General features: G+C 37.5%; 1 protein-coding gene across 4 annotated transcripts in view; it reads right to left on the bottom strand.

Annotated features, from left to right (window-relative positions):
* Positions 1 to 1,800: 1,800 nt before the first annotated feature.
* Positions 1,801 to 23,648, bottom strand: part of LOC148051563 (uncharacterized) — a 37,534-nt gene continuing 15,686 nt past the window's right edge. The window contains exons 1-7 of one of the 4 annotated variants that reach the window (XM_087737591.1): positions 19,026 to 19,090; positions 16,763 to 16,920; positions 14,192 to 14,355; positions 9,284 to 9,388; positions 8,589 to 8,774; positions 3,089 to 3,316; positions 1,801 to 2,477 (exon numbers count right to left, since the gene is read on the bottom strand). In XM_087737591.1, coding sequence (XP_087593717.1) covers positions 2,407 to 2,477; positions 3,089 to 3,316; positions 8,589 to 8,774; positions 9,284 to 9,329 — 531 coding nt within the window. In that variant the 5' untranslated portion in view covers positions 9,330 to 9,388; positions 14,192 to 14,355; positions 16,763 to 16,920; positions 19,026 to 19,090 and the 3' untranslated portion in view covers positions 1,801 to 2,406. Of the gene's footprint in view, positions 2,478 to 3,088; positions 3,317 to 8,588; positions 8,775 to 9,283; positions 9,389 to 14,191; positions 14,356 to 16,100; positions 16,232 to 16,762; positions 16,921 to 19,025; positions 19,091 to 23,648 lie in introns of those variants that run through there. The other 3 variants (XM_087737592.1, XR_015700045.1, XM_087737590.1) reach the window with 3 other exon arrangements.

Here is a 23,648-nt window from a genome sequence, read left to right as displayed (position 1 = left end):
TCAGGACAGAACAGCCCTGGGATGATGATGAAGCCAAAGTTATTTCTGATTTGCTGCTAATCATTCTGTAACATAACCTACATGTCTCTATTTCCTACACACAGAAACTCCAATCCGTCATACACCTAATGTAACCGTTAGATTCAGCTCGCTCCTGGGATTAGGCAGTGGTGGGGCGTAATGCAGGCAGCGGTGGTGGGCACCATAGGTTCAGAACATCTTTAGCAAAGCAAACGCACTGGAGCTCCTTCTGTCTACAGCCACGTTTACTTGTGTTCTCGTGCTGCAGCAATTAGGGGATATGGCTTGGGATTTTCCATAGCTATACCCATGGTCAGATATCCCCAGGGTTCACTTCCATTTGCATATATGTTTGTATACCAACCTCTGTCAGTTGTTCAGGAACATCTAAAAGGAAAGTTACCAATCTAAATCAGAACTCCGCCTTCAGTATTACAGAGAACTGGAACACAAACCTCAGGCATTGTGCAGGAGCCTGTGAGTTTCTGCTTCTGCTGTGCCTGAGCCATGCCCAAAGGCTTGCCTGGGAGCCTGCAAACCAGGCACTGCTCTGCCTTTTTTCACCTGAAAGCCTCAACTCAAGGGCTGAGAAAGCAGACCCATGGAGAAGCCCATGGTGGTAGCTAGTGGCCTTCAAAGCAGAGACTAGGATGGACTAGATGCTACCCTCAGCCCCTTCCGCTGCCTGGGGAGATCCAAACATGCAGATTTCTCCTCCCCCCAGAAGGGGCTGTTTTGGGTGGAAGCGCTTGCAGATTGTCCCACTCCATAATAAAGAGTTACAGAGAAAGGAATGGGAATGTGGTAAAAAATTCACTCCTCTTTCGCAGTTCCAAGTTTGACATGCTGAATTCTAATAATATTATCCTAAGATGCCTAGCTACTTCAAGGCATTGTGTAGGAGCTGTAGGTACCTAATTCAGAGACAGCTGATGCTATCGTGATGAAAACCACAATGTGCCGCAGGGTTGTTTTTTTTTTGGGGGGGGGGGGGGGGAGGGAGGGGCAGACTACCTGTTTTAAAAGTAGCAAGTTGCAAAGAACACCCTCAGTTAAGAAATTCTGGTCAGCCTCCCTTTATAATTCCCCTTGACTTGGCTGTCCCCTCTGGCATCCTCCAAATGTGCCCTGCCTACCATTTTCTTTCCATAGAAAATCCTGAAGCATCCCACAACATTCTGACATATAGCAGGACACCAGTATGTGTTCAGCACAGCTCCCTAACAGTACAGGGCAATAGACATTTACAGTGCTGTAAAATTAAGCTAATGTGTTTAGTAAATCTGTTTCTAGAAAGGTTACAGAATGTGCTGCTTTTACCATTACAGGTGAACATGAATGCTTCTATGCATTTGACATTTTGGAGTGTTTTTTCATAGATCCTGAAAGGTCTTTTTGTCATATAATTAAATAAAACCTGTTCCCTTGGGAGACCTGAAAATGAACAGCTTCTCTGTTCATATGCATCAATTTATTCGCATAGAATATTGATCCTCATGAGGCTTTTCTTGCTCTACATCCCACTAGAAGGGCTCATATATATATTTTGTAATTTATATATATATATATATGTATGTGTGTGAGAGTATGATCTTTTCCCACCTTGCAATGGTGATGAGGAGGATTGTAAATTACTTTATTTCAATTTACTCTGAAATGTAAACTTTTGTCAATGCATTTGTATTTCTGCTCTTTCCCAATGCATCATAAAGTTGTAAGGGTTTTGCAGCTACCATTCATATTTTACTTGTCTCTTTCTGGAAATTATCAGGGGCAAGTAATATCATGCACTGCAGTCCGAGCATGTATCTACACGTGCAATTTTATATTTGTGTTTGAATAACGTAGTATGCATCACTATTTTGAGAAACAAGCTTTGATCACTATTGTTGCTAACAACAATATTAATACTAATGTGCAGTATTCTTCACAAAGCGTATCATGGGGCATTTTGCAATTCAAATACAATTAAAAAGCAACATCAAATAAATGTTTGATTTTGATTTAAAATATGAGTGATTCAGCTCTCTCAATATGCACCAAATTAAGAATATTAGAAAACAAATTCCTAGGGCTGCCTTCATTGTCCTCTCAGAGAGCAGGGCTTTCTGCAGCCTACAGATGACTGAGGTTCCTCCCGGTCCGTGAAATGAAGATGGAGTTCAGCTCACGAACCCTGAGGCTGCCGACACACCTCGGCACAATCAGGGACACCCCATTACCTTCACGGCAGCCAGCAGCTTCGTTCCGCAGCTTCTTCTCAATTAAAATATAGTTTTCCAGGTCCATCGGCTCCACCTTGAAGACGACTGCTGTTGGCAGCATGGTTGCCCTAGCAGTAAGGGCTTTATCTGATGGCAGAGGATGTCCAGGTGTGACTGAAGATCACGGAATATCCTCTTCAAAAATCTTAGTGCTGCTGCTGGAAAAAGTATGACCCCAGCCTGAATAAAAAGCTGTTAGAGAGGAGAAAAAAGCCAACATTTATTTACAAACTGAACAAATTTATGCAGAAACTCACTGCGAGGCAATCACTGAAACACATAACAGCATTGTTTTCTGAATATCACTATAATTTGAAATCTTATATTGGTTTGCCAGTGTTACAAATATTTTTCTGGCTTCCTTAATTCACACATACATGCAGAAATCCACTTTCCTTAAGCTTATTATTTGACCCTGCTTTAACAGAGGGTCTGTCTGAAGTGTCTGCACTTTGGACATCTATTTTATTTCTTAAAATGAACTCTGTTCTTTAAAAGTGAAATGAAGGCTTCAGAGTATAACATATATGAGATGAAAAATTTAGAGCAGACCGTACTGCTTCTTCCTAGTTGATAAATTACACATTATGATATGCTGTAACCCCTCCCAGTAGTACTCCAAATATTATATATTGGTTTTGCATATCATCTTCTCTTGGGAAGTATGCTTTTTCACTTGTAAGTTTAGTCACTGCCTCCAGCAGCAGTTATACAACATTAGAAGAATACCAGAAAAGAAGAAAAAAAAAAAAAAATCTGAAGAAGTGGTGAAATGCCAGAAGAAATGAATATAATAAACTTACCCTTGAGCATGATTTTTCCCGGCAGGCTCATACAAAGCTTTTCACTGATTCTGCTCCAGGTGTTGGCGATCGGTTGGCAGGCAGGAGGGGTCATGCTCAGAGCAGCATCACTTCTCTGGAGGGGAGAAGGTGTTTTGCAAGCCGCTGCGGGCATCTTCATGGGTGGGTCCTGCCTGAGCATGGGCCTGCAGCTCTGCTGCTCCAAGGAAACCCTGCTCACGGCTTCATCTGCAGAGGCAGCACAAGGGTTAAGGTTATTGATACAGAGCACTTCCAGGCATGAGGAGGCTGTTTATGGCTAAATGAAAAGACATTAAATGCTTTTGAACATATATCATGTATCACAGGCTACCTGTTCCTGGGATCTCCATGTTAAAATGCTGGCAACACTTTGCTAGGTTTTTTCTGACCTCTTGTTTTTGAATTCAGTCTGCACACTGGATTGGTCCACTTATGTTTAGCTTATGCAAACCACGTTTCCTCAGAAACACAGCAAAGTTCCCTCAGTGACAGCTAAAATGTTCAAGGAAGCCATACTTGCTTCTCTAGTCACTGTACATAAAAATATGTAATAATGTAGTAACGCAAAGGAAGGCTTGGCACTCTTTAATTTGATTATCCCATATTCTCTCTGAAGCAGGAGTTACGCTTCCACATGCAGAGGGCAGTAAGCCTGATGGAAAGGAAAGGGGCTTTGTTAGCTCATCAGGTGTAAACGGGAAATGTACCTCTCCAACACCTAGAAACTATTCTGGGAGATTTGTTGCTCTGCCCTAATTCACTCGCAATTAAATTTATTCATGTTTCCAGAATGATGCGGTTCCTAGCTGCTGCTGTGGGAAAGACTATTATTTGGCCTTAGGATGGGAGTGAAGAGGTCTCACATTGTTTATGCTTAAAATAGGAAATCCAATGTCTGGTGATTGTACAGAAGAGTTAAATTTGCTGCAATCCCAGCCGTGACCATCCATGTTATGGCAACTACTCTGAATTTTTTCTGCACACTCTACATCATTTTTCAACCATGTTCAATGCCTAGAAATGCTAATGAGTTTTCAGGATGGTGTAGGGCACTTAAGATGACCTGTGTGTAAGGAGTTTTGAAACCCAGCAGTGGTCCTGCTATTATGCATTAGTTGCTGAAGGGAATTACACCTCTTTTAGAAGAATGTTAAAAATAGTTTCTACCTAATTCATACTAAAAAATTTCTGGTAGAATAATATGGATGATTTTCTTTCTTTTGTGTGTTCTGTGTGGGCAGTAGGCAAACTGTTAGCTGAAGTAAGTAAAAACCCAAATTTCAGCCTCTCAAGAGCTGGCATCCACTTAGAGAAGTCTTAATAGGTTTGGCAGGAGATTCAATAATATTTTATCTGGACTGTCTTAGCGGTATAAAGCTGCTACATTTAGTGAGAATAGTAACTAAAAAACTACAAGTAAAGGGAGAAAAAGTAATTCTAAAGACACATAAAATATAGCTGCCATGATTTATGCTTTCACAGATTTGCTCAGAAACAAAAATAACTGCAAGTAGCTATGCTTACTGACACTCTTCCTACCCATGTCTAATTAGTCTAGGCAGGGAAAATGATAGGTTAACCCTATCCCTTGTCTAACACTTGAAAAACATTAAAATACAGTAGCAGCTTAGTAAGTTGTTTTTGGGTGCGTACTTCTAGTTGCTCCTTTTAGTTAATATGGTGGTCACAGGACTGACAAAAAAGTTACAGCAACTGCAAAAGTGGAATCTGCAGAACCCTGTTTCGGCAGACTGTTGGCACTCTTCACCCATCGTGATCACTAGGAGTATCACACAATTTGTCCTGCTTCTCCTTAGTGCTCCAATCCCATGGTTCAAATTTGGCCTCCACTTCCATTGCACCTCCTTCATTGAACTTCCAAATCAGGTAAAATTGTCATTAGAGAAAGGTGAATTTATACTAGATAAGATACTAGACCTTCCCTTTCCTTCTTTCTCTGTATCCAGGACCACTGTGACCAAACAGCATTTGAATGTGTAAAGATGACCTTTCTTCTCTACCACTGGTTTTGTGAACCAGGAGTCGCTGTTTGTCTCAACATATTAAGTCATTGGTCATGACAGAGGCCATGTAAATGTTTTCCTTTCTCCTTTTAAACTAAACAGTGACCCCACAGTTGGTCAATTCTTTTTTCTTTACAGGAGCTAGTGCCTTGATGAACCATGGATACAACATTCTGGAAGTGCAGTAAGTTAATTGTACGGAGGATGCATTAAGTTAAAGCTCTCTGGGGTGAAGAAGGAAGATCTGCTTAGCAGTTCAGCTGAATGCCACATTAAAAAACTATGGATATACCTTGGAGAGGGAGAAGAAACCCAAGCCTGTCTATGAAAAGCCCAGCTGGGGATAGGTTTTCTCTTGAAATCACCTAGAACTAGAAAGAAGTTAAAAAATGCATGTTTTTCTCATTTGGATAAACTTTATGTCTAAAACTAAATTGATCATGTGTGAAAAGTATTTCATATTTAGGATTGCTGAAAAAGAATAATGGTATGGCCTCCCAAATGTGCTAGAACATTCGTTCTGGTTTCACAAGAGACTTATTCTGGGACAAGTTTCATTATTTGTTGCTTTTCTTTATCTATAACAACAGCAACAAAAAACTTTAGAGTTTGCCTCACAGGAATATACTTGGACCCAAGTTTTTTTTCTAGAAACTTTGACAATAAACACAAAATATCAAAATCTTGCAGGTAGGAAATGATGAAAAACGACCGACTGTTTAATACCTTATTTTTTCCCTGACATTGTTTAACGTCTCTGCCAGAAGTACTCCTATAGATCAAACACTTGTAGCTATATGGAACCTACTACAGATAAGTCACGTTTCTGCCGTGATAATTTTAATAAATTGTGATCTGTGTAGATTGTATTTAATGCTACTATACCACACAGTATGTATGTGAGTACCAGAACATTCTTCACTATATTTGAATAATTTGGGGAAACTTGCTATTTCTGACCACTTTGGAATAAATTAGACTGGATTACTGACCTTCAAGATTAGATTATTTTATAAATTGTAAGCAATAGAAAGTGTAACTTTCTATTCATTTTGACAATAAATATTGAAAAAGAGTTTTCCAATTTTGATGATGTGTTCCCAAGAGACACATTTTTTTATGGCTTTAAATGTTAAGGAGCTGTTTTCTTGCTTGTTCATATTTTCTATATAATATTCCAAATATTCTGCTCAGTCACCCCCTAGATTATTTTTTTTTTCTGAAATTGTGGTTGGTTTTCACTAACTCTTCTTTTAATTCACAAAATAACTAGCTAAAAGGGCCAGTGGTGTAATGATTACTATAGAAATTACTATAAACCTTCTCTTCCATTAACAAAATAAAGCAGAGTTCTGCAGCTTTTTCTGAAGACCAAGTTAACAACCTAATAGAGCACTTTCTTCCCACTCTTCCTATTACTTCAAACAGCTGAACAGTAGAAAAATGCCTGTGTTTGCAAGTAAGGCCTTCTCCCTCTCAAAGTTCCTTCCTTTATACTGGTATATTTTTTCCCATTACAATAAAGATGGGCTGACACTTGCCAATGGTCAATAAGATTTTTTTTTTTCCCCCAGAATCCTTTTTATTTGTGTCTTTAACACACTGCATGCCTGGACAAGGTAGCAAAAAACAGAGATAAAAATTTAGTATTACATCTCCAGGGGGTTGACACATTTTGAGCCTTACAGATGTAAATAATACCAATTGCTGGATGAGGCAGTATTAAACCATATTCTGCCTAAACTGATTCTAGCAACAGTGAAATTAGTATGCTGGAAAGAAATGGGGGAGGGGAGAAACAAATCTGGCATCATTTGGGCTATCAACTGGACAAAAGCTGATGTAGTGATGTTAACTTCAAAAAATGTCTCTGGAGAGCCACAAAAGGCACACAGATAACTTGATTAAGATCAGAACAGATAGCAAATGCTGCCTGTTAGTGCTATGGGCTTCAGCACTACTACCAATATATAACTTGAACCATTATTTACTGGCTTGGTCTTGTTGTACGGTCCCAAACATCTTTAGAAGATACATTTATACAGTACAATCACCACATCCGTATTAAATCATGGGTGAGAATCTATTTCAATTTCTTTTTCACCTTCAGCTGTTTGACCACAGACCATACAGACATGATTTAAAAATCTATTGGCTACTCCTTATATCACAAGGGTCAGACTAGTCCCTAGCTAGCATAAATAACAGAGATGTCAAAACCAGTCTAATTTTGCTCGTTAACACATTAGGCTATCCCTGCTGCATCTCCTCTTCCATTTTACATATATAAAAATGTTACAAATACAACATACAAATAAATTTTCTTTGCATCATAAAGGGATTTTTCCCTCTCTTCCAAATTCAATTTATTCATTGAAAGAGCTGAAAAACTGTATTAAAATATGCCCCCACCCCAAACAAAAATAAAGCATTTGCTTCTAGCAGTGTTAAATGATGTTTGATGCTCCAGAGAGCCTTCAACATTCATTATAGAGTCAACCAGAGCTTCATTAAATATCAGTCTAGCATGTGTATATGTGGCACTGAGCGCCGGCCTCAGAGCTCCCTTAGGTGATGTTCTATAGGTTTCTTTCATCTGTCATTTTGCTTTGACTTGGGGCGATTATCACTTTTATCATTGACAATAGAAAACTCATTCCTGTGTGCATTTCGTTTTCATTATTCCTTGCCCCGTGAGGATGACTGACACACACAGATTCTTTTTCATCTTTTAAAGTATTGTAATTAATCATTTTAAATTCTCGCCTTGGAGTGTTCTTTTATTAGCATTGGTGGATGAAATCAAATTAAAACTGTGTATTGGTACTAAGAAAACTTGCTGGGTTATCCTAGCCTAGTAGCAAAAGACTAACTCTCATACATTTTACACTGGTTTAACTTAGGTGACCTGCATATAGTCTATCCTGATATTCATTAGCATGAGCAGGGTGTGAATATGGGCTAGGGAGTGCCTAATGTTTTGGAACGTCAAACGCAAAAAGCTGAAAAAACGCAGCCTTTTTTCCCTATAGGAACATCATTGGAGGTTTTCGAATCTGAAAGTTAGTGCAGGCAGCTATGAAACAATTTTGAAAATGAGGAAGAAAGATCTTAAATGTACGGTATTGGTCGGAGACTGAGGAGACCTGGGTTACTGCCACTGCTGTGGGCTTCACAAGTTATCTTGAGCAAGTGACAAGTTCTCTTCTTGTTTTCCACCTGCAAAATTAAGATATGAGTGCTCCTTCTTCCCTCTTTGCTTCATTTGTTTAGGTTGTGAGCTTCTCTGTACAGAAACAGCCTCTTATAATTGCCAAGGACTGTGTCTACCACAATCTCACTTAAGCACTAATGTCAAATACAAAATAATTGTGTGCCATTGCTGTAATAGTTACTGTCTGTGCGTTAAATTATCTGAGAGAGACAGCACTGACAGAAGCACAGAGAAGCCTTACTCCTGCAGGAGCGGTGCCGTTCCCCTCCTCTCCGTGCATCAGGACAAATTACCATAGAAACAACCGCCAGTGCCGAACAAGCGACAGACCCTCGCTGGAATTGGGGAGCAGAAGCAACACGAACATAACAGCAACACTGTTTTCTTTCTCTTTCTGCAATTTGTGTTTGCCTCGGAAGTTTAAAGCCTAATTGGAAAAAAAAAAACAAACAGAAGACAGAAAAATAACATTAGACCTAAGTTTCAGTAGTAATATTTGGCATTCTCTTAAAAATTATTGAAAATGCAGAAGGTGCTGTATTTTACTATATCTCTTTCAAACAGTAGGTGTTCCAGATCACCTTGGTTTATTTTAATGCCTAATTTTTAAGAAAAATGTATAAAACATAAATCATGGACATTTTCCTACGAGAACCTGCAACACAATCCTGTCTTAGGATTAAGGCAATTTTCTTTTCTTCTCTTTGTAATTCCTGAGGTGATGCCGAGATGCTAAACTTATTAGTATATAGCAGCTTATCTTGCATTTTTGGGAATCCTCATATTTCACATCTTTCCTATATAATATTTATTTTGGCTATCATCTCCTCTATATGAAGACTCGCAAAGAAGTCCTGAGAGCAAAAACTGCTGCTCTCTTTGTCAGATGCCAGTCTGGGGAAGCCTCCCTTGAGGGAGCTTTCTGGCTTCTCTTACGTGTGCAACAGGGGTGAACGATGGCCAGATGTTCCGGAGGCTCCATTTCTGTATCATTTCAGTACTATTTCAGTGTAATGGTTTCAATCAGAAGTGAACACTTTGCTGTGGATAAAATAATAAATACATTTCACAAAGTTTTCCTTCACATTGTATACAAGATTAAAATATATTTTCATTGTTGATACTGATGATATATCAGAATGTACAAGGTATTATGTCAAGATATCACCTTGACCACTATTGCTTTTACTTTAAAAAGCAAAACCTTCGTCCTTAAGAAGATCCAGTGACAGCCATCCTGCCATCTACTCACACTTTAATAGCAAACTGCTTTAATGTCTGCAACTGGATATTTGAGGGTAAACATACACTTATGCGAAGAAAAATCTGGAACCTTTATTCTGATTTATTCTTGACTACACTCAGAATAAAATTGCTCTGAAATATTATGTCACCCATTTTCCAGTATCTCATGTTAGAGCTCCAAAGCCTTTATTATAAATTAATAGGAAAAACTCTGGACTGTGGCTTAAAATGCAAAGATCACCATTTAAGGCATAGTTCATATCAGTTATCCATCTTAAATAGAGATGCATTACCTCCTGGACTGCCTGAAAAGGAATATTTAAAATACTGTCAGTTGGGTTGCAGAAATTTGAGTTCTTACATTCTAGCCAAAAGGGCAGTGGAAGTTGAAAGAAATCTTTCAATAAAACATTAAAAGATTCATTTGCCATTTGAAATTATTTCCTTGAAAGAAATGGAGAATAAAGTTGTAAAACATTTTGCTTAACCAAAGAAATCAAGAACCATATCTTTTTAGTATGAAAAGAATCTGGGTTTTGCACCCAAGCTCACCTAGACTACCAAGGAGCACTGAGTGAATGCGATAATGAAGGATTTTTTACATTATACAGTTTTCCCAGAGGTTGATTGGATAAATTTTGTTCAAGGAAAATCTCATTTCTGAAGATTTGTGAAGCCAGATGGTGCCCCATGAAGCTGCCTTGGAGCAAAGTATTTCTCTTATAATTTGAGAAATGCCCAATTTTTGTAGTTACATATGGAATTCTTTTTGCTTTAAGGATAGCATTTGGCAAACATGGTGCTCCGTGTCTATTCGGTGATCCTCACTGCCACAATTATTTCTATGAGTCATCAGAAGAACTAGAATCCAGTAAGGAAAGTGCCAAAGAAAAAGCAACTCTTAGTTAAGAAAAGAGCCTGTTAATTAAATTTGCCACAGAAATCAGATTTCATTTTAAATTCTAGAAAATGTAACCCATACAGTGAGTGGCCCATGTAATGTTTCAGTGGCCATATGCCATGCTTTTGAATAAACTGAAGAAATTTAAATATTTAATATTATTTAACAACAAAATGTGTGATATCTACTAACCACATGAACTGACACTCAATGTGTCATTCGTTTGTTTATGGTACGTACAGACCAGTTGAGGTGCATATATAGTGAGATACCAATTCACTGGAGACCTCGTGTTAGTGGCACTTCTGTGGAAATACACATATCTTAGGGAAGAGTCAAGGGGAACCTATGTTGGCTTATAATTTTGGCCTGGTGCCTTGAAAACACATCCTGTTGTATTTAAATAGGTCAGCACTGACAGACTTATAGTATAATTAATGTTGATTAAATCCATGTAGGACCAAGAAAATATGAAATAACAACTGGTTTGGAACTATTTTGTATACGACATAAGTAATCAAGAGACACAGAAATCTAAACGTCTTATGGATGGCCGGGTTATGATTCAGCCCTGCCTGAATTTGACTGAATTGTTTGAATATTTAAACATTTTCATTACAGTTTTTTTGTTTTGTTTTGTTTTTAATTAAGCATGACTGATAGAGTGACTGTCATTAACTGAGAATTAACTGTTCTACAAATAAAATATGTTAAATGATACGAGAAAAGGTTCCTAATATGAAGAACTATGTACAATCAACTTAGTATGAAGCAAGAAAAATGACCCCAAATTTCTGCCCAAGCATCAAACCAAATACAAACTGATAAATAGGATAAATATTTGGAATATATTCTAGAGGAAAATCTAGTCAAACAGAAGATTAATGCAACTGGAACGATTTCATGTAGACAGTTCTACACAGCAAACACTCATGCAGTAGCTATTTTTCAACACTGCTGGGGTTGGTGTAATACAGGAACTTTCAGCACAGGAAGAACTTATCTTCCAGAATAAGAGCTAGTAAATCAAAATGATTTTGTTCCCTTGTACATTCCATTGTCTCTTGTTACACCAACACTCAAAATACGCAACACACTGAGTCTGCATCTCAAAATTTTCAATAATCAGGAATTATTTTCTTGTGAACTGTCTTCTAGGACTTTTTAGGTCTGCCTACACATATCTTTTCTGCCCTTAATTTTCTCTGTTGTCACTGAACAGAGATAGGATCTATTAATCTTCCTGTTTTGTCTTGCCTACATTATTATGATACAGAAAAGATGCATAAAATTGCATGCTTTCCCACTGAAGAGACTATCAGCAAAGGTCAGCAGGAAGTTCTGTCCAGCTGTATCATTACGAAGGGAAAAAAGGACCTTCTGCTACAACAACTTGCTTTGCCTCAGGTCTGCCTTAAAGTGGAATTAAGATATACAAAGATGCGGAGAAAATTCTGAGTTAAGATGAACCAGGTAGAGTAATACACACTGAAAGCAGAATCATGATTAAACATACCCACTTGAAAGGGGGTTGGCTGGCGCACAAGGCGCCACAAGTTATATTCAAAACGTGACTTCTTTGTTAGCTTTGGCTTAAAAAGCCTCTATAAGCCAGTTATGGCTAACTATCATGGACTGATTGGAGGTGAGTTCATTTTATTTGCAGTCCAAAGAACAGACACTTATTGGATTTATTTTCCATTACTTACAATGGAAATGAGCTCATCACTATTCCATTTTACATTTCATATTAATCAATTCATTTTTCTAGCTTGCAATCAGTTTATTAGTTTCAATAAGTGCTTCATGAATTGTTAATGATAACATAAAACAACAAAATCCAGAATCTGGTTAAAAATAACACCCTTTGAACATTTTGGCCTGCTGCCACTATTATATGTGACTAGTGTGAGGTGAAACACACATCACTTTCAGCACAATTATTTGTGAGGGTCAACTTGGCACCGTGGATTGCCGCTTCAGGATATGACTATAATAAATATCATATGAGAAAACATCCATAACCTTTTGAAGAGTAGCAATGCTATAATTTTCTAGATGTGTGTGGCAAAGCCTATATTTTCTTAGATCCATCTACTAGAGGTGCTAAGGGGAGCTGTCAGTTATTCTTATGATCTTAATCAAGGCCTTAAACTGAAAAGAATAATCTCTCAACTATATGCAGACACAAAGTGTCATAAAAATATATTTAAAATAGTGTCATAATAGGAAAATAGTTACATGGATTCTCATGTAATCTATAATGTATTTCCGTAATTAAAAAATTTTATTCAATTTTCCAAAAGTATTAAATATTTCTATGTCATAACGAGATATTTATCTGTTCCAAGGTTACATGCAAACATAAATATTGTTTGGCAATCAAAACACCTATTTCAGAATGAGTTCTGGAGTTGTCCTCTATAGAGCTGACCAAAAGATAGTCTCATTGTATTTCTGTCAAATTTATTCCAAAATCCCAACACTCTTAAGGATTTTAATGTTGATTTAGATAAAAAGAAGTAGAAGTACATCTTAAAGAAAATGCTCTCTACACTGAGAACTGTTGTTAGTATAGGTAGGCAAATAGTTTGTGGTACTGTCTGAGATAAAAAAGCTTAAAAGTATATCTCAAAAACCTCTCTCCCAACCTCTGCTTCTCTGTATAAAAGATGATGTTTCCAAGCCATCACATTGGCAACAGCCTCCAGAAACAAATAGTTGAACACCATGACTTTAAGAGAAATGGATAAGAAAATTAGAAATTATTCAAATTATATTTTTTTAATCTTTGTTTTGTTCTTAAACAAGAGCAAAAAGCATACTACATTAACAAAGTCCTCTTGGGTCATCCAGATGTTTTCTTCATAGTTAATAAATCATTGACAAAAGGATGAACTCAACCAAGATATAGTTAGTTATACTGACTAATATCCAGGCAAATAATAACATGCAGAAACATAATTAATGTGCACGTAGCAAGACAAAATGACAATAAATTTGGCTTGGCAACCAATAAGTCTCACCTACTACCTCTCTCTCAACCAGGGTGTGGTTTTGGTTTTTTCCTAAGGAAAAAAAAACAAACACAAACCCAACTTTTTAATACTTTAAATTATAAGAAAGCTATAAAGCTATTTGTTGTGTGTTCCTTCATAAAGATCATCTTCCACCCTTTTTCATAGATTTCTCCAGCCACTGCCATTTATTTATATTTCTTTCTTTCATATATTAGTTAAAACAGCTAGGAAAAACCATAAATAGCATGTGACTGAACTGGCCAGACATGAAAAATCCGTGGCATCTCCTCAAAGGAAAATGCAAAAGTACGTTATCACCAATAGTATGTTCATGAAAACTCTTTGCCAAGAAACACTTAGCATCTAATAATGCTTGTAGTTTACAATGAAACAAAAAAAAAGCCAAATCTATAGTGATGACAGCAGAGTAAGTTAGTACTTCTTTCTTGGTGATAGCTACTGCATGTCTATAACCCGTTTTTCTTTCCAGTTACAAAAGCAGAGTGAAACCTGAGTTTTAGAATTGACTGTACTGGGGGGAGAGTTTCATTCAAACTCAGCAAACCTTGTAGTTATCATGAAAGCTACCAATTTATAAGGCCCAAACCATCCTTATTTTGAAGACAATGAACTGTAAAGTGTACTTTTTCCCAGGGAGAGCATTATATTGTGAATTACCGTAAGATGCCATCCTCAGTCCTTCACGACGGAAACACATGGCAAAAAATGCCAGCTGACTGCAAAGGTGTAAGGTTAGACCTCCAGTTTCTGGGTGAGCTCTCATCACCACGTGCACCTCGCAGTCGTACCTTGCTCTGCTTCAGGCTAACTGAGGTGGTGCCCTGAGACGATGGGAAGAACAGAAACAGCTCAGAAAGAAATGAATTTTAGACTCCTGAATTTAGATTACATTTTAGAGCTGACAGGTGGAAATTGGAAATGGTAATTATAAAGGGCATAAGCAAATAATTTTTTTTAGCAAGAAAGAGGAAGGGCCCAGGTTCTTCTTCTCTCTGTCACTTGAAAAGAAGGGGGTAACACATTGTCGTACAGTAGCCAAAATAACCTCTGTTTTTCCAATTAACAGTTTTTCATTAGAGTTGCAGCTTCTCTTCATGAGAAATACTGAACTTAGTTTCACAGATGCAGATCATATTCACTCTTTATCTGAATGAATTTAAGATTTGCAATAGTATAATTACAGAAACTGCATCTACTTTTATTATACTAATTTACCTTACATGTTGCCAGTTATAAAGACTATTTCATGCAATGAGTGCATTTCACAGTGTGCAGGTACCACAATTCTAGCATTAAAATGCTGCAGAAATGATCCTCCACATAAAAAGAGTATATTTTTTTATGTTTTCCTTAAAAATAACTTTAAAAAAAAACCCCTTTGCACAAAGAGTCTCTACACCATAGTGCTTTTTTCCTTTTTTTTTCCCTGGAAGCTTTAGCCTGCTAATCTTGATAGCAAAAAAGTCTTGTAGCTAAAACCCATTTTTTTTTGGAACCATCTTGTTAAATTTTCCAGTCTTCATTCTTGATTGTTTATAGTGACACTCACACTATGTAGCAGAGTAGGCTCAATTGGGTGACATCAGGGTAGTATATCCTGCTTGAAGAGCCTTAAAACATGTTTTACTAATTTTGTATTTGGTCAGAAAGGGTTTTAAAGTACAAAATCAGTTTTAAAAAAGTCATTGACCTTTCAAATGAAATAAAGTGACACAATTGCTTTGCGCAGTTAAGCACTGATGTTACTCTGAAAACCATGTGTTTCATAAAAAAATAGTGTTACCCCTCTTTTTTGATCAAAAATTAATGCAAACTCAATAGTTAACTAGCAGTATAAGCATACAGAGACAGTAACAATCAGATCTAACTTAAGGCAAAAGAAAAATTCGTCCTTATTTTGGGTAGGAGAATGAAAGAAATGGCAAGCTTTCTACATGGGCAGTACAAAAGGAGATGGCAACTGGGTGGAGGAACAGTATCTTTTCCAAGGGATCCCTTTTTTCCTCATTGTAGGGTCTTTAGCATTTGCTGCTGACTTTGGGAGGATGCTCATGCCTGGAGGGAGGGCTGGGGCATCCTCCCCAGATTGGCAGCACCAGTCCAATCCCCTGGCCTTGGGCAGTCTCCCTTCCCTAGCAACAGTCAGAGCAATAAACCCAAATCTCATACTTCCCCTGCATTTCCAGGAAGGCGCTGTCTCCAGAATAACCCTAGCTGCTAGACATAGGCCTTGAAGGTGCTGGCTCACCACTGCACCGCTCTCTTGCTTTATTGCAAATTGGCCTCAGCGAAGCAATTCTTGCCCTTCATTTACATAAGAATTCAACAAGGAATTACATTATTAAAGAGGCCATACGTATTCAGTTCTTCTCAAGGTGGCTCTTCTCTGTTGAGATGCCATCATGGCTATTTTACATGAAAGTGCAATTTATTAAGCTTCATTTGATAAATAGATAGTCATTTGATAAAGACCGGTTAGTCAAATAATATTTCTAGACTATTAGTAAAGGCTCTTTAAAAAGATGGAGAGCATTGAGACTTGGTATCAGATATTCATAGTGCTTACCTTTGTATTAGTCTGGGAAGTAATAGTAACGTGAACATCCACACTAAACGTGCATCCTCTCAAACATAAAATATTTCTTCTCTGAACAGTCTCAGTCTGTAGCGCAAATGAATGTTGCATGCATAAATTCTAGCCACTGAGCACAAAAACGATATGGCACAAAAACTGTGTTTACAATGATTGTCAGACATATAGCTGAGGCCAAATGAAAGGCAGTTGGAAGCTGCTCATAAAATTTGGCAGTTAAAATACATTCTTTAGGCCTTATGGCTGCATTCATTGCCATATGTTGAGAGCTGTCCCTCTCTATTTATCTGCAGCTATTGTATGTTTGGAACTGTCCACCCCTATTTATTTGCAATCCCTTAATTAGGCATAATGGCTCAGCTACTAAAAGATATTAACATATTGCTGCAGATTGAAGGGAGAACAACAGATATAATTAGAGGTTGAGAGGAGACTGAACCATGTCAAAAGATCAAGTTTGATTTAGCCACACAATGACAAAGAGGGTGATAACCACCCTACACCCCTTGTTCTGGAAAGATGCGTATTTGGTGCCAAGGTCCATTTCTAAATTTCTATCAAAAGTAACCACACACTGAAATAACAGTTAGAAAAGACTTACTGATTCAAACTGCAAAACTTTGATCTAAACTCACCCCAGTGTTCCTGACTGGGCTGTCGATCGGCAAGACTACATCCAGCTCTCTAAAAAGGGGGATGGTATATTGGACACTGAAGTCGCCGAGAATCACTCTTGAGAGGCTAACATTTTGGAAAGGCCTATCGCTGCCTTTTGGAGACGGCATATCCGAGACTGTATGGCAAACGGGAGAAATTAATTTCACTACAATGACTGGATCTGCTGCACACAAAACCCCACCACAGTGCCTTTGTTAGTCTGATGGAGAAATGCATCCCAGCAGACTGAATGCAGAGGCAGAAATTAAACGGCATGTCCCCCTCCACCTGCTCTAACTAGTTCTAACAATACTTGGCACGACCCTTTGATTCTAGCTATTATTGCTTCCCTAGTGTGCTATTTTTCTCCTGATTCTTCCCTTTTCCTGTGCTTCTTCTCCTGACTTCTGTCTAATACACGTTCGGTTTAGCCAGCAAAGATAAATCCACCTTTTTGCAGCACTGCCATGAGACTGCAACCTGAAAGCAATGCTTTAAACAACCTAAGGCTGCTAAAAGTTTGCCGAGTTTCAGAGTGGCTGGTAAGACATCGTGCTGTGCCTGTAACTTCCCAGCAGCAAGGCTGCAGGGGAAGGAAATTCAAGAGTCAGAAGCTGACAGACCGAAGTGGCATTTTCTTTTCTTTTTTTCTTTTGTTGTCCTACTGTGTGAGTTTGTTTTGTTTTAAAACAAATACAGTCAGACATCATCAGCAAAAAAAGACACTTCAAAACTACCTAAACTGACTCCATCTTTTCTTTTCTCAAAATAGCTGTTAATACATACTATAAAGTCTGTTTAAACCACAGTTTCACCTTGTAAAATACTTCAAAGCTTAAGGAAAAAGGATGATGAAAACTCTCCAAATTAAAAAATCTTATTTAATTATGTGCAAGTTATACAATTGTTTTCTGGCTCGTTTTAGAGCTGTTTATTAATACTTCAGAATGCTTCTTGTGCTGGTTGTTACCAGGCGCAGAAGCTGGCAATAGCCTGATACAAAGCTCTCTTGAACTAAACCGTTGATGTAACAGCCAAAATATCTCCCTACAGACAGCTAGCTGGCCCCTCGTATCATAGGTCCATGACAGTTTGTGCTCTTTCTAAATGTATTTATCCCCATGAAGCTCCCAGAAGCAAGGGAATATCTCTTATCATCATTTAGCTGAAGGATTTAGGGACCCTGCGGGCAAAAACAAAGAAGAGTTTAGGTGCTGAAGTCCAGAGACTCGGTTCCCAAATATTCCCTGGCTTAAGTACATGGGCACTTAGCAACTGGTAGGCTCCCCCATCTTTCAGCTTCCATATAAGCCTTCCTTTTCAACCCGTACTGAAAAATTTAGCATTTCAAATTTTTAATTGGGATCTTCAAAGCAAGTCCCTAATAGGTGCCGCAGGAAAGATCAGAACATGTCTAATGAAAGTCAAGAAGTGCCACATATGCTGAGAGGAGGAAATACTCCCCTTTAGTGACAGGGCAAAGAGCAAGTCAGGTTCAGCTTTGTAACACTTCATATTCATGAAACAGACATCGGTCAAGATATTTTTTTTTCAGCTGCATGCATGCTCCAGCTAGAAATGTATACCTGACTCTTGAAACCAGTCTGATCTTTTTTTGTAGGTTTGATCTACACTCCACCTACTCTTCTCTGCCTGTGAGGAAAGCAGCAAGCTTTTCCCCCAAAATTGACATTATACAGTCATCTTCTTTTTCCCCCTTCCATCATGTCTTCCCCATGGCATAACAGGTTATTTCATGTAATGCCCTGTAAATACTAACTCTGCTGGGTAAGTCTTAAGGGAAACCATTTCAACTTTTGCAGCATAATGAACTAGAGATTGGCAGATAGGCTTGTCTTTTTTGAAGTTCCCAGACTAACGTCTATCTGTCTGTCTTTTATTCTCAAATAAAAGCCTTTTCTAAACTTTTTCAAAGAGGTATTATCACAAGTCCTCGTGCTAGAAGCACTCATTTACCCAGCTCTGATCAGCAGGATTGTGAAGTGAGTGTCTCCCGTACAGCTTCTGGCAAGGATTAGGAAGAAATCAAATCAAATCTGAGATTTGCTGTTAATTATGAATGTCTAAAAGGAAGTGTGGAAATTGAAGAGAAGGCAAGAGATAGTTCTACAGCTTTTAAATAGGACTGTTATGACTGCAAGACTAGAGGCTCAGAGTCAGGTGTACTGTAAAGCAATTCACAGAAAATTTTCCTATGAGGTAATACATTTTATATCTTACATTTTCAGTTTCTTGAGGAGATAAGCAGAGGCAATAGCTCATTGATGTATCTCAGGAGAAAACCTTTAAAAGGAATGTTAAAATTCAGCACCAAACAGGAGTATTGCTGTATAACCTAAAATATTCCACTTGGGTAGGTTACTTTATTGTCCTGTTAGAAAAATAAAGTTTCTTCTCCCTGCACAGAAGGAATTTAAAGATTCCAAAGGCAACTGTATGAACAACGTTAACTGTGAAATATATTCTTCTTCTGTAGTGCTGAAATATAAATTGTTAAAGAACTCCATAAAGATTGCTCATATGGCTATTGCATTGGGAACATGCAAATATGTATACTGAATATATACAACAGTGTAGAAAACAGCAAGGCTCAACCATATCAGCTGATATATTTAGCACATTTTCATTGGTACATGGAGCAAAGGAAAATTTTGGCTACTAGCAAGGGCTGGACTAAATTCATTAGTCTGTGAATACCCAAAAGTTTTCTCGGTGTAAGATATTATTCTAGGCAGTAGCTTTGCTGGATCAGTGACCTCAGCTTGCAGGGTAGGTGGTGTGTCAGAGATGGGTAGGAAATGGAGCGTGGTGCAAAGCAATGTTAATCATCTGCCACCGGGATGTCTATAAACACCCTGCACCAATGGCACAACTGAAAGCAATGCTGAAAAGTGCTACTTGGAATGAAGACTGTGGCTGGATCCTTGATAGCTATTAATAGGAGATGTAGGACAGAGGGAATCCAGAAATATAAATTAGTTTCTAAACTGGCATTTTAAACAGCCTTGTGCTATCTTTCTGTGAAAGTAACAGTCCATTTTTCAAAATCTAGAAAAGCACACATGATTGCACACAACGCTGGACTGATTTTTTCTGATTCCTTCCAGAAAAACATGTATCATAATTAAGTTTTCATATGCAGATACCCTGCAGGACATTTATTGTTAAAGCAATTATGCAATTACACACATTTGTTCATTTACAAAATAAGCATATCTACCCCTTACTCGAGACGCATATGATCATGATAATTGTTCTGCCCTGAGCTCTTGATACTTTGCAAAGCAGGTTCTCAGAGTCTAATTTAAATATAACAAGTGTGTCACCTCCTGTATATTAAATTTACACTTGACGCTGACTTTTAAGTCAGCCTACTTGGCAGGTTTTTCTAATATAGTTGTATGTTTCTCACCTACAGAGATAGCTTTTCTTTCCAGAGTAGATCTTATGCAAAGGTCTACAAGAAAACCTGGAGTTTCTGTGAAAACAGAAGCCAAGGAATTATTTGATTCTTGATTCCATCTGACATTGCAGGTCTCGATTTGAGTCTTGAAATATATTAATTTACAAATAAACAAATAGAGTTATAGAACTGAATCAATGAATATGCACTATGCTGCATCTTTTCTTGGAATACTAAAGATATCCCAGGGTAATGAATGCATCCAGGATGAATATATTCAGATTAGCAATGCAATAAAAATTGGCATGCAGATAACTCTCAAGTATAAGAATCAAAGCTAGAATAAGAGAGAGTATGGGTGACAGCAACTGTTTTATGGGTTGTGTATGGAGATTGGAAATATAGCATATTCTTACAGAAAATATAAGAAATACATGTGTTGTTGTGACAGATTACCATTTAAAGTAAATGTATAGTAATTATATAAATTAAACCATGTTTTCACAGTGACTACAATTTGTAAAATGTGTGTCAGACTTGAACAGTTTTTTTAGTACAGTTTGTTAGTAGGGTGCTGGAAATGTTTTAAATTGAATTAAATTAAAACAAAGGTTTCTTAGTTAAATAACATCTAGCTGAAGGGGCTGGCAATCATGATCAAGTTTCAATATGCCACGAATAAAGAGAGATTTCTCTGCAGTGTGTATTGAAAGAATTACTTCTATTATGAATATTCAGGAAACTTAAGACATTAATGATTGGAAATTTTTTTTAAACACATAAGGCTTAGATACTACATCATTCCACCACCCTCTTTTTCCTATTCAGGAAAAAAAAAAAAAGCGGAGTTGAATTTTCTGAACTTTAGATTTACAACTTACTCTCTCGGTTTGTTTAACATCTTTTCTAACTATTGCATATAGAGGCTACAACAGCTGGAATAAAGAAACATTCTGACTGTTGTTACCTCTACTAACATTCACCCTTGTCATATTTTGCACAGTACATTAAGCAAAAACATAACAGGCAGTTATTACCGAGCCTGCTTTCTATTACAGTGAATCTTTGTTAGGCAGGGGCAGAGGAGCAGGAAAAATGAGCAGAGGTGGAAAAAACCAACCAACCAACCCCCTCAAAACAAAACAGAGTAATTACATTGCACCATGTTAGGAGTGGTGATGAGGTTTTCAAAACCACTATGTACTTGGTATGAAAGACACATTAAATGTAACATTAAAGCAAAACAAAAGAGAAATACTCTAAGAAACCAAATACAAAATGCTGCTATCAAACCAGCAATCTATTCATAGGAATAGAACAACAGAGGGTAGAGATTTCATATGCCAAGATGCACGGTAACTTTATATTACTGCAGTGGGGGCACAATGGAGTATAATAAGGCATAAGGTGATGTACTTACACCTCCCAAGTGCATTTTATATACATTCGTGTAGTCATCTGTAATATGTTCACTTTCTTCTTTTTCTTTTTCTTTTCCTTTTTTTTTTTTTTTTTTCCTTCTTCTTCTTAGTACGTAGTGAGCAACTGTGCCTCACTGACAGCAGAGGTGGTAAAGGCTCTGCTGAACCGCCAGGTCCTCCCTGGGGCATCCCGGGGGGATGTGCTGGTTGGATGGGAAGTCCTCTGTGCCTGGCCAGAGGTACCAGCACGGCCAGCCATGGGCCGTTCAACTCCTGTCTCACAAAGCACACTCTGGAAGGGGAATATAACCGCCATTTCTGCAAAGCATTTCTTTCCCTGCTCCTTTTCCTTTCTTTTCCTCCTTCTTTCCCCTCTAGTCCCTTCCTCCAGTCTATGAATAGTATTTGGCAAATTCTGGCTATATTTGCAAATGGTTTGGGGATGATGGAACTTGCATTTTTGCAAAAGCGTTGGCTGAAAAACTACAATCCACTCAGCCTCACATTACCTACAATTATCTAATTGGCTCTCATGATATTTAGTGGTTTACTTTTTTAAGTTGGTGCCAGTCTGGAAAGTTAAGGCACAGACTATTATCAAAGGCCATTATAGCAATGTGAGTTAGCAAAGAGATTTAAAATCCAGTGAAAGGGATTTGAAAAGACAGAAGTAAACAAACACATTATTTCATTCAAGAGATATACGTGATATTGTTAAAGGGCTACTCCCGTGTAAGCAGATGACTGAGAAGTACTATCTCACTGCTCAACAAACCATATAAATATTTTCTTCAATCTTAATGAAGTAACATGACTCTTAGTCATGTTTTCGAAATTAAGTGTTATTATTAATTTCCAGTAATTAAATCTTATTGCAGATCTTTTGAAAGCTATACCTTCACTGAAAAAAACACATACTTAGATGACATAAGGAAGCAGAAAAGGTAGTCTGAAGCCCACTGAAAACACCAGGAATATATGACTTCTTTGGTTTTAGATCAAGCTTTTGAAATACTAAGAGTTTAAGAAAAACTACTGAAAGTTTTAAAATACACACACACATATATCTGTATATATTTTTTATATTTGTTGACATGCCCTATCCATATTCCACGGAAAAAAAAGAATATTAAAAACTAAGAATCATGATTGCTTTCAAAGTACACAAGAGATAACAAATCAAATCAATGGCCCTTATCTCGGCAGACTGTTGAAATCTCCAGGAACACAAAGAATTTCTTGGCAACTCTTTGCATGAGGAATCTAATATGAATGTTATTCATACTCCCACAAAGGTGAACAATTATAACACATTCTTTAACCATATCTTTCTTGCTGATAAGAGTGTGGCTGGGAAGCCAGAGAAACCCATTTCTTTCTAGGTATAAAACAAAATGTCCAGAAAAGTCTGTCCTCCTTCATTACAGAAAATGCTAGCAAATATCAGCAATGTCATACTATCAGTCTATTGTTATTCCAGTTAGCAAAAATATAGAGATAGTCACACAGGTAAATGCATAAGCAAAATCAGTTTCTGATCTCTTCTGTTATGAATACGGTTTACTGCTAGGAAACATATAGGCTTAATATTTAGTCTGGGGAGAGCAAGATACAAAAATTATATGCATGGCTGAAAACAGTGGACCATATACACCTTAATCAACTTCACTGGAGAGATCTTTGAGCAAACGAACAGAGCACACCTATTCTGTGCAATTGTTTTGCTTTCGTCTGGCACTGAAACTTATGTAGGAATTTCTTCTATGATGGGGATTTTTAAAAATATTTATTTAGCTTTCTAGTGCCATTCCTATTAATTTCATGGAGATTAGGTGCTCCTTGGCTAAGCTTATGTTATTTATTTTTTCTTTTAAAAGAAAGTTTCTCCTTAGCCAAAACTGAAGCAAAATTATACTGTTACAATACTAGAACGTATTTTTGTCTTAAATCATTATTTTTCCCAAATTACAACAAGAACTTAAAAATATGTCCCTATTATAGCATGCTTAAAACATATTT

The sequence above is a fragment of the Nipponia nippon genome, unplaced genomic scaffold, assembly GCF_047370975.1.
Source record: "Nipponia nippon isolate SJK-2023a ecotype South Korea unplaced genomic scaffold, ASM4737097v1 scaffold_6, whole genome shotgun sequence".
NCBI lineage: Eukaryota > Metazoa > Chordata > Aves > Pelecaniformes > Threskiornithidae > Nipponia > Nipponia nippon.
The sequence above is the reverse complement of the archived record's forward strand: the minus strand, read 5'-3'. Positions and strand labels throughout refer to the sequence as shown.